The 12,294-nt window shown below is 38.8% G+C and overlaps 1 protein-coding gene across 4 annotated transcripts in view; it reads right to left on the reverse strand.

Annotated features, from left to right (window-relative positions):
- The window catches only part of LOC105468804 (integrator complex subunit 4), a 111,774-nt gene that overhangs the window by 17,091 nt on the left and 82,389 nt on the right, over nucleotides 1-12,294 (reverse strand). For all 4 annotated transcript variants that reach the window (XM_011719181.2, XM_011719182.3, XM_071075347.1 and 1 more), the window contains 3 exons: nucleotides 9,275-9,368; nucleotides 5,099-5,179; nucleotides 3,160-3,290 (listed from right to left, as the gene is read on the reverse strand). In XM_011719181.2, the coding sequence (XP_011717483.2) occupies nucleotides 3,160-3,290; nucleotides 5,099-5,179; nucleotides 9,275-9,368 (306 nt within the window). The remainder of the gene's footprint in view (nucleotides 1-3,159; nucleotides 3,291-5,098; nucleotides 5,180-9,274; nucleotides 9,369-12,294) is intronic.

The following is a 12,294-nucleotide window of genomic DNA, read 5'->3' on the forward strand; positions in this document are numbered from 1 at the left end:
TGCCTCCTGGGTTCAAGCAATTTTCTGCCTCAGCCTCCCGAGTAGCTGGGATTACAGGCGCCCACCACCACGCCTGGCTAATTTTGTGTATTTTTAGTAGAGATGGGGTTTCACCATCTTGGCCAGGCTGGTCTTGAACTCCTGACCTCGTGATCCACCTGCCTCAGCCTCCCAAAGTGCTGGGATTACAGGCATGAGCCACCACGCCCAGCTAACTGGCCCAAATTATTTAAGCAGTAAGAGACAAACAAAAGCATACTAAAATCTTCATCTTGATCTTAGATCATCTTGATCTCTTAGATCTCTTAGATCATCTTAATCTTAGAGAGGTGACCATAAATTCTGTTTAACTTTTTATGCTGATAAATGTAAGTTCAGTATGTTCATTAAAAATATAAGTAATAACAGTATTACTAAAACTAATATTAGTTAACATGTATCAAGTATTTATAATGGACGTGACAGACACCATTTTAAAGACTTTGCCTGTAATAATCCAACCAGGGGCAGTGGCTCACACCTGTAATCCCAGCACTTTGTGAGGCCAAGACAGGTGGCTCACTTGAGGCCAGGAATTTGAGACCAGCATGGCCAACATGGTGAAACCCCATCTCTCCTAAAAATACAAAAAATTAGCTGGGCGTGGTGATGCATGCCTGTAGTCCCAGCTACTTGGGAGGCTGAGGCATGAGAGTTGCTTGGACCCGGGAGGCAGAGGTTGCAGTGAGTTGAGGTAGCACCACTGCACTCCAGCCTGGGTAATAGAGCAAGACTCTGTCTCATAAACAAATAAAATAAATAAATAAATACATGGTTTTGCATATAATAATTTAATAACCCTTACAATAACCCTGTGAGGAAGAGGTAGGTACTACTATAATCTCAATTTAACTTATGAGAACAAACTGAGGCCAAGAAGTGTTAAGTAACTTGTCCAAGGGTTACTTAGTTTGCAAATGGTAAAGTCAAGATCTGAAGCCAAGCAGTGTGATACCACAGCCCTCTTACCAGTATGTTCTACTGTCTCTCACTTGAAGAGTTTAGAATTAGGGTGCATAATTTTCAAACCCCTGGAGGAAAAAAGAAAACAATCCAGCAAAACTCAGAAAGAAAAAAACAGCAGGAATGCATACAAATGAAAAATATAGGCTGGGTGCGGTGGCTCACGCCTGTAATCCCAGCACTTTGGGAGGCCAAGGCAGGTGGATCACCTGAGCTCAGGAGTTCGAGACTAGTCTGGCTAACATGGTGAAACCCTGTCTCTACTAAAAATACAAAAATTAGCTGGGCATGGCGTTGCATGCCTGCAATCCCAGCTACTTGGGAGGCTGAGGCAGGAGAATCGCTTGAACCCGGGAGGAGGAGCTGAGATCGGACCACTGCACTCCAGCCTGGGTGACAGAGCGAGACTTTATCTAAAAGAAAAAAAAAAAAAAAGAAAAATATAAAATATTATAGCCTGAGTAAAGACCTAAAAACATTAGTATCTTTATATAATGACATGACAAGATAAGTATAATGTTGGGTGAAAGGAATAGGAGGCAGAACAGCAAAGAATGGTATGATCCCCTTTATGATATTGTACACACCTTTATAATCTATGTTTATATGGTTTGGGAAAATCTGGAAGTATACACATGAAATACTGGCAGTTGTTTTAGAAGTGGTAGATTACCAGGGAACTTTCACTTACCCTGTAATATTTTAATTTTTGTAACAATTATACATAAACTAAAAAAAACTTTTTTAAAAAAAATGTATAGATGCCATCACAAGCACCTTTGTTTTTTCAGCTGTAACTGGCACATAGTAGGGATTAAACATTTGTTAAATGAATATATGATACCTTTTTTTTTTTTTAATGACGGAGTCTCGCTCTGTCGCCCAGGCTGGAGTGTAGTGGCGTGATTTCAGCTCACTGCAACCTCCGCCTCCCAGATTTAGAGATTCTCCTGCCTCAGCCTCCCGAGTAGCTGAGATTGCTGGTGTGTGCCACCACGCCCGGCTAATTTTATGTATTTTTAGTGGAGACAGGGTTTCACCATGTTAGCCAGGATGCTCTGGATGTCCTGACCTCGTGATCTGCCCACCTTGGCCTCCCAAAGTGCTGGGATTACAGGTGTGAGCCACCGCACCCAGTCATATATTAATATCTTTATGATTAAATGATTCTCTGACTTTATGAGGTCACTATCAAGATAAGTGAAAAAATAAAATATTTTATTTTTCAGGATGTCATTTCTGACCTAGTATATTTCTGTGTTTAAACATTCATATTTATATCTCTATGCCACTTTTCTTGTTGACACAGTGGCTTGACTGAGCGTCAAACCTGTCTGTGAGCTGGCAATGAGTCACCTAAGTATTTTTTGTATCAAATCTATGATGCCATTATTCTTAAGATGCACCTTTATTTTATGAAATAGTGAGAAACAAAAAACACTATGGGGACACCATCAAAATATCTGATTTCAGAGAAGTTACAATAATAAAAAATGTGTATCTTGGAATCAGTGAAATGTGGCAATTCCAGTTATCTGAAAGTCTTACAGCTATAATTACACTGAGCTCTTATTACGTATCAAGTACCATGCTAAGTATTTTTACATGTATTATCTCATTTATTCTTCACAGAAATGCCATGAGATAGATGCTATCTTCATTTTCATTTTGTACAGGGAAACAAGGTACAGAAAGGCTCATCACCAAACAACTAGTAAGTAGATAAAGCAAGATTTGAACGAAGAGTCTGACTTCCCAGTACATCCTCTTAATTTATCCTTTCTGCTTGACAAAAAGCTTATTAGTCCCTTCAGAACAGAAAAATGGTCCCTGACAATAAATTCTTAAGGAAATCTATCAAGTAGGAGGATACAGAATGTCCTTATTGCCAGATAAAGTCCTGTGTTGTGCTATATGTAATGGAGAGTCACCAGAGGGTTTTTAGCAAGGGAGAGACACAACTGGATTTCCAAGGGTCTAATGTGACCCAACAACAGAATCTGTAATATCTGAAAAAAAAGAATAGATCACACATTCCTTAGCTCGTCTTTCCTAAATCTCATTTTACTTATCATTAACTTTCATGTGATGTCTGAATGCATTTGAAGTATCTTTGAAAGGAACATGCCACATATTTTGGCCAACCCCACATCTTACCCTCGTGTAGTTCGTGCTGTTACTATAAGCTGCAAAGCTTTGGCCTGCAGTCTCATGTGATGTATAATCACCACCTGCTTATTCTCCACACCACTGTACATAAACTCCATTTTGTAAGTCTCTTCCATAATCTATAAAGAAAAGATAATTAACAATCAATAAAAATATCATAGTCTTACTTGAGAGCAGCATAGAATTCTACTGTTAAATGACCTTAGGTAAAACTCTGAACTGAGATTTTACATCCCTATGCTTTTAAGTGTTGAAAGAAATTAGTATAGTATGCCTTGTGAAAAGAGAATAAATTATTTTGCCTATTTAAAAAGAAGACTGACCTGGTAATAAAATCATCTTAGTTGATGATGTGAAGATAAGAAAGCTTAATCACTAAGCAAACTGCAAAGCACTGAAAGCACCGCTTGTTACCCTAAACGAAGCCCACTCTGCTGTGGGAACAAATTAATATGTATTATGTATGGAAACTCAATCCCCAGGAAGTCCTCAAGAATTCAGCATCAAGAACTATTAACCAGATGTTAGTTATCCTGACTGTTCTATGGGCCTGGTCTGAGGGAGTTTGGGACAGAAATAAGTGCAAGAAAACATTGTCTATGACCCCAGATCAAGTCCACGATCTTGCTCGGTTCTATCCAAATAAGCTACTTTCATCAAAATGATGCTTCTCTTTCCCTTCTGTGCTTGCCTCCCAGTGAACACTCTGGGGTCACAGAAATGACTCCAGATTCTCTTACAATTGGCAGTAAGACAAGTCAAATTACATGAGTGTCTCGATCCCTTTCTGTAAACAGGGAAGAAACAGTACCAATATCACGAAGTTTCAAGTATCAAATCGAGCATGCAACGTGTTTATCACAGTATCTGGTAAACAGCAATGGTAATTCCTTTCCTCTTTTCCTTCCAAATTATTGCTCCCATCCTTCCAATATGGCTCAATTATTGGGTTCTAGTCATTAAATTCTACTCCTCTACAATAAGCCACATACCAGGTGTGAGAGAGAGAGTCTGGATCAGACAAGAGTTCAGCACTGTAGCAGAAAATAGGTTCTGAGTATCAGAGGATCTGGTCTCAAGTCCTGACTGTATTACCTATAGCTCTATGAATTTAACCTTGCTGAGCCTTAACTGCCTCATCTCTAAAATAGACTTAATACTTATTCCTATCTAATGGGATTATTATGAGGGTTAATTAAGCTAATAGACTTGAAATCATTTAGTGAACTGTAATGTAACAATAACAGTCACCATCATTAGTTTCCTGCTGGGTCATTTACAGACTTCCTATCTGGAAGACTTGACCTGCAAGAGATCACCAAGTCTCAATACTTAGGTACAAAGGGGAACTGCTCAAAGCTAAAAAGAAATAAACTAGAGGCAAATAAAATTAAAGCCTACTTAATGAACTACCCAGATATGTAAGGACCTTTTAACGTTGAAGAGATAGTACAGGCTAAAGATATAAACAACCTTAATTGAGTTGGGCTACATTTTCAGATGAAAGATTCACGATAGTAAAGACAGGGTTTCACCATGTTGGCCAGGCTAGTCTCAAACTCCTAACCTTAAGTGATGCGCCCGTCTCAGCCTCCCAAAGTGCTGGGATTACAGGCGTGAGCCACCGCGCCTGGCCCAACTGCCACATTTTATAGAAGAGAAAAAATCCAGGGAATTTAAGTAACTTGCTCAATATCACTCAGCAAATCAGAGGAAGACCTGGGACTAGGACCCAGGTCCCCTGAGTCCAAAGCGAGTGCTGTGTCCCCTAGTTACGCTCCTTCTCATATCACTAACTTCTGTCCTAGCCTAAAATTAGGGAGGCCACACCAGAGGTAGAGAGCTATAGGAAGGCCTCTGGCTCTGCCTTGGACTGGACAATTCCTGGCCAGAGATCTATTTGAAGGGAAGGTCTGAATAAGCTTACCTGTTTCGCTGCTGCTGAGGCCAAATCACTCTGCTTCAAATACAAAGGGGCAGCTACATTCCACAACTTTTCCTGCAAGGCCTACACAGACAAATCAGGAGGGAACAGAATACAGAGGTCACAAAGACTGGCATATCATTTGGGATTTACATTTTTGTTTCCCTTTGAAAGTCTACCACGAACAGGACTTCTCAATCTTATTCTTTTAATCCAATAAGCTGTATTTATTATGGAGAAAGATGAGACCAATGGTTTGGGCTAAACCATTTGATCCAATTCCTGGCCCGAAGGCTCTGTGTCCCAGATCAGTGCTTCTGGAAGAAGAGGACAGGAACCATGAAAGCTTCACCAGAATGCGCAGGGCAGCCAGCTTCCGGGCTCTAGGCACTCCTTGTTCCCAGAGCCACTGGACTAACCTAAGCCACCTAGATACTTCTTCCTTGACTGTGGTTTTTTCTTTTCCCCTATGCTCATTATGTGATGAATGACACTTGCCCCCAACCACTTTACCAACATATTCAACCAGAAATCTAGCAGCTTTCCTAGATTTCTCTCTCTTTCAATCTTTCTACATTCAAAACCATCACTAAGAGCCACGATTTTACTTTCCATCTCTCTCCTCACCTATCCATCCACATGACCTCATATCTTGCACAAACTTCTGTGACAGCCTCTTATTTTCTCAGTCCTTTCGAATTACAGATGTAATCAAATGACATTACAGAAAACCTAGACTGACACTGTCCAATAGAAATATAACATGAGCTATATATATGTAATTTTAAATATTCTTATAGCCACAGTTTTTAAATTACAAAGATGTAAGTTAATTTTGAAGATACAAAGACTAAGTTAATTTTTTTAAAAAGTTTATTTAACCCAGTCTCCAAGATATTAACATTTCACCACACAGTATTTTTTAAATTATTGATTAGATAGTTTACATTTTCTTTTCATACTAAGTCTAAGAAATTCAGTGTGTATTTTGCACTTAATAACACATCTCAGTTTGGACTAACAACTTTTCAACTGCTCAAGAGTCCCATGGATCTGGTGGCTATCAGATTAAACAGCAGTAGGTCTAAACTATAGATAAACTATAGGAATTTCTGGAATATTTACTTGTAATCATTTCTTGTATGCATGTTTTTTGATAGTTGTAGTCAGAAAGCAGAATTAAGTTTGGGGATTAGATCATAATCCCAAAACATGCAATCCCAAATGTTGAAATCCTGACATCCAAATTCTGGGGAAGTGATTAGTGTGTTTTGGGTTGTATGCAGGATAGCTGCATCATGTTAGCTGTATCATGTTAGGCACAACTATTGCCTTGTTATCGTCTTTATTTGGAAATTAAGTGTGGCTTAAGGAGATGCGTATGAGTGCCAAGCTGACAAGGGGTGGACATGTGGACCTAATTTTAGGTATCAACTTGACTAGATTAAGGAATATCAGAAACCTGGTAAAACATTATTTTGTTTTACACATTGAGGGTGTGTCTATGAGAGTGTTTCCAGAAGAGATTAGTGTATAAATCTGAGTGTACTAGGCGGAGACTACCTGCCCTCAATGTTAGTGGGCACCATCCAATCAGCCAGTGGCCAGGAGAGAACAAATACTAAAGACAAAATGGGCTGGGAGCGGTGGCTCATGCCTGTAATCTTAGTACTTTGGAAGGCCGAGGCGGGTGAATGACCTGACGTCAGGAGTTACAGACCAGCCTGACCAACATGGCAAAACGCTGTCTCTACTAAAAATACAAAAATTAGCCAGGCGTGGTGGTGCACACCTGTAATCCCAGCTACTTGGGAGGCTGAGACAGGAGAATTGCTTGAACCCAAGAGGCAGAGGTTACAGCAGTGAGCCGAGACCACACCACTGTATTCAGCCTGGGTGACAGGGTGAGACTCTGTCTCAAAAAAAAAAAAAAAAAAAGACAAAATGGCAAAATGGACTCTCTGGGTTCTGCTGCTTGGATATCAGAAATCTGACTCCATGAAACTGCATTATCACAATACTGACTTTGTGTATAAGCGTTGAGTGTGTACATAAAATGTTGAAACTTCCTCAATAAATGAAGAGATATCCTTTTCGTACATCTGCATTTGTGAAAGATAAAATTTCTTGAGATCTCAGCTCTTTGGGTGACTGCATATGCAGTGGTGACCCAACACAGTTTCTATCAATCTTGTCAAAAGACTTGAGGTTGCTGGGCACAGTATTTCAGATGACCACAGTTAAAAACTGGGTATATGCAAGTAACAACCAAATGATATGCATTTATACCTTTCCCTTTATGACCAATTTCTTTATAAATATGGCTCATCTACTCATAACTGTTATACTTACCCAACTGTCATTAGTACCCTGAGTGTTTATGCTTGCAAATTTGTTGTTATTGTCTATTTTATTATATTAAGTGGTATATAAAGTATTCTGTTGTGTTTTTATGTTTCTCAAATAAATTTCCCTTTAAAAAAATAAACAAATATCTTTAAATTTTTAAAATTATTTCTTCCATAATTGTATTCTGGGGATTTTGGGGATTTTGATCTTTTCCGGGCTGTGGTTTTTGGGATTTTAGTCTTTTGGAATTTAAACAGTTTAGGACTATGATGTTGTGGACTGTCTTTTGGGATTATGATTGGCTCCCCTTCTTTTGGGTACATAACATTACACCCTAAGTATTTTGTCGTGTTGTTGTGTAATTCTTCATAAAGATCATTACTGACTACAGAATATACTGCTAGGTAGCTGTATCACAATTTATTTAGCTTTTTTCCTGTTATTAAACACACTTGCCTTGGGTTCTGGCTCAGCCCCTTACCTACCCTGCACCCCTTGTCATTGAATAACCAACAATTATGTGTTCTTTTTAGGAGCAATCGCTTCCCTTTCCTCACCCATCTTTTGCTACTATAGAAAAGTAGATTCTTCTCCATGGCCTCCTTGAATTCCTGGGGTTTCACAGAGGCTTGGAAAAGCCGTTTAAACAACTTTGCAAAGGGGTATGAAGGAACTTCTTGGAGTGACGAAAATGTTCTATGACTTGCCTGTGGTGGTGATTACACAGATATATACATTAGAAAGAACATATCTAACCTAACAAGGACCATTTAAGTACCAAGTATACATACCCACCTTTACATGTATACGCACACCTGCACAACTGTATATATAACATTTAGCACAAGATCACACAGTAGAAAATAACTTTTGACTCCCTGATTTACTCTGACTTTAGTCAAATATCATTAATCACTTTGAAAACAAAGAATATTTTGAACTAGGGCCAAGATAAAAGTTTGTCAAGTGAGAAGGGCTCTCCTAAATTCTGGGCCAAAATTTATAGTAAAATTCTGCTACAGAAGCTGAAAGATACTGAACTCATTTAATTGTTTTTTAACTCAGCAAAACTAAATAGATTCTTGGGTACCAATTCTGTGTATAGCTGACTACTGAGTAAGAAATGCCAGCAAGTTGGTCCTTTTAAGAGCAATGAAATTAACCTTTTAACTTTGATGAAGTGCAATGAGTTTTTGTTTGTTTGTTTGTTTGTTTGTTTTCTTTAAAGACAGGATCTTGGTCTGTCATCCAGGCTGGAGTGCAATCTCACTGCAGCCTTGACCTCCTAGGCTCAAGCAGTCCTCCCAACTCCAGCCGAGTAGCTGGATATACAGGAATGTACCACCACACCCACCTATTTTTAAATTTTCTTGTAGAGATGAGGTGTCACTATGTTGCCCAGGCTGGTCTCTTGAGCTCAAGTGATCCTCCTGCCTTGGCCTCCCAAAGTGCTAAGATTACAGGTGTGAGTCACCACACCTCACCTTCAAATGAGCATTTTAAGAAAATAGTCTAAAACTTCATACAATTCCTTTGCTAATCAAATTATACAAAACATTTACAACCTTGGGATTCTAACTAAACTGATTATTCAATCTGCTCTAATTACATTATGATAAACGAATTCTCCCAAAATTTACAAATTCCTGTATGAGTTAATATTTTGCTAATTAGAGACAAATGTAATCACACTGCAGAGTACGTAATTTCTCCATTGTCAAGTGGTTGCACTAAGACCATAAGTTTGCAACTTATGGCCTCACACACTGCTGGATCCACAAAGATGCATTTTTAGCATCACAATCATAAACGGAATGGATGCAAACCAACCTTGATGAGAAGTAGTTGACAGCGAAGATAGGTGGCAGAGAAATCAGCTACTCCTGCCAATTCAGACTGAAGTTCTCCAAGTCTCTGCAGATCCCTATAGTGAATAAAACCCCAAGGCAAACACAGGATAATGCCACCAACATAAAGATCATGTCAAAAGCATTTTACCATTTTATACCTAGTAAACTGGTCATACATTTTTAAATGACAACACTGAATGCTGGAGTGTTTATAATAAAATTGGTTCACTCACACTATGATAGTAAGTTTAAGCTGATGTACCCCTTTTGGAAAGCAAAACCGTACTGTTATAAACGCACATATATGGTAAAATATTTTGATTCATAGTTTTACACTGAAAAGTAATACTAAGAGAAATATTCAACAGAAATGAAACACTTTATGGGCCATAATATTCATTGTTATGTGGACTATTATAGTAAAAACTCAGTAACTACTTATTCAACGGTGAAAGAAACATTGAATAAATTACGATGCATCCAATCAAGTAAATTTTTTATTATTATTATACTTTAAGTCCTGGGGTACATATGCAGAACATGCAGGTTTGTTACATAGGTATATACGTGCCATGATGGTTTGCTGCACCCATGTGTTTTTTTTGGGGGGGGGGTGGGTGGAGTCTCGCTTTGTTGCCCAGGCTGGAGTAGAGTGGCGTGATCTTGGCTCACTGCAACCTCTGCCTCCTGGGTTCAAGCAATTCTCCTGCCTCAGCCTCCTGAGTAGCTGGGATTACAGGCGCACACCACCATGCCCAGCTAATTTTTGTATTTTTAGTAGAGACATTGCTTCACCATGTTGGCCAGGCTGGTCTCCAACTCCTGACCTCGTGATCTGCCTGCCTCAGTCTCTCAAAGTGTTGGGATTACAGGCGTGAGCCACCACCCCCAGCCCAAATAAATATTTTATAGCCATTAAAATACGAAATGGTTAATAAGGTGTATGATCTCAACTATGTACAAACTGTAAAGAGGAGAAAAATACATTGAGTTGGTTTCCTGGATAGTGGTAATAGGGTACTCTTTAGTACCTTCTCCCAACTATGCTTTATTTTCCGAGTTTTTAAGACAATGAACAAGTATTTTTTTGTATTAAAAAAAACCATTATTTTTTAAAAAGGTATTATGGTAGACACTGTTGGTTGCCTGTCTAGTTAACCATTCTCCACTTCTTTATTACTAACTGAACTCTGATTTTGTTCAAGGGAACATGTCCCCAAGCCCAATTCCAAGTAGTATCTGATTGAACTAAGCCAATTAGTGCATATTATCCATCTGGATATGTGACCTGTGTTGACCTTATCAGTTCAGATGAAAGTACTTATATTCCATGCTTACAACAAATTGGTGTGTCTATCTGTCTCTCGCTGGACTGGGCAAGGATGCTTATAGCCCTGATTGCCATTGGCGGCATACTGTAACTCTAAGTGGGGAAAACCTTAAGATAAAGCCAATGCTGAAGACAAGAAAAGTCCAAAGAGAAATAGAGAAACTGGGTCCTCAATGATATAAACAAGCCACTTAATCATACCATATCTCCAATTTCTGGACATCTGGAAAAACATCTTAGTCATTCAACTGCTATAACAAAATATCATAGACTGGGTGGGTTATAAACAACCAAAATTTATTTCTCACAGTTGTATAGGCTGGGAAGTCCAATATCAAGGCACCTACAGATTTGGTTTCTAGTGAGGGCTCATTTCCTCATAGGTTGCACCTTCTACATGTATCTTCATATGGTGGAAGTCACAAATGAGCTCCCTTAGGCCTCTTTTAAAGGTTATTAATCTCATTCATGAAGGTTCTACTCTCATGACCTAATCACCTCCCAAAGACCTTACTTCCTCATAACATCACCTTGTAGGTTAGGACTTCAGTATATGAGTTTGGGGGAGACATAAACTTTCAGATCACAGGAGGAAATAAATAGCCATTATAAGCTAGCTTGTGAAAAGCATCCTAACTGGATATAAGTATAGACACAATGATTGTAACCATATGAAAACATATCTGCCTACAGTAAGAAATTAGAAAGTGTCATACACAAATAAAATAGTTGTGCTAGAATTATTGGTGATTTAAAACATTTACTTTTTGAATAGGTAACACATACTTAAGGTATAGAATTCAAAGGATATACAATTAAATTAAATTAAATTAGTCCCCCTTCCTATGCCTGTACCCTGTAGCCCTGCCACCTTATACACCTTCCCAGAGGCAACTACTATTACCAGTTTCTTTTGAATTTTGAGATATGCCATGCATTTACAAAAAGTATTGGTTTTCTTTGCTTTCTTCTTTTTTAGGGGAAGAATGTGTGTATGTGTTTGTGTATTACCTAACCATCTCAGCATTCATAGAAAGCCGCCTCATTACTTTTTAATAGCAACATTAAATTCTGAATAGAAATGGAAACTGTGGGAAACCTTAAGGTTTCAGTCACTTGGGAAGCTGTCTGTTTCAGAGCTGGCATAACACATCAGGTTTCACAGTAGCCTGGAAAAAACCGTCCACTGGACTATGCCACTTCCTCTCATCTCATGCTCGGCAGGTAACGTTATGATAGTTAAAGATGCCTCCTAGGGACTTTGACATCAAGAAGGAGATGCCTACAAAGGGGCACAGAGTAAATTACTCTCAAAGTGATTGAAGAATTAATGTATGATATATATCACTTCTTATTTGTTTGGGTTGCTTGAACTGGTCCTGGAGGGCCTACCCAAAACATGGGAACTCAGCACAACGAAAGCCAAGACCACAGACTAGCTAAGCCCAACTGTGAACTGTGAGTTTGGTGGCCAGATGGTCTCTTCCTTTCACTTCTCTGATTTTTCTCTTGCAAGAGACAGCCCTGAAGTATTCTACTTCAGAAGCATTTGTGTTTCCTCTCCAGGAAGATTCTGCCTTCTATGACAATTATACAGAATATAGACCAACTGACTGTACATTAACTAACTGATTCCAAGTGTTACTTTATTCCCCTGCCCCAGAATTGTA

The sequence above is a fragment of the Macaca nemestrina genome, chromosome 12 (genome assembly GCF_043159975.1).
Source record: "Macaca nemestrina isolate mMacNem1 chromosome 12, mMacNem.hap1, whole genome shotgun sequence".
NCBI lineage: Eukaryota > Metazoa > Chordata > Mammalia > Primates > Cercopithecidae > Macaca > Macaca nemestrina.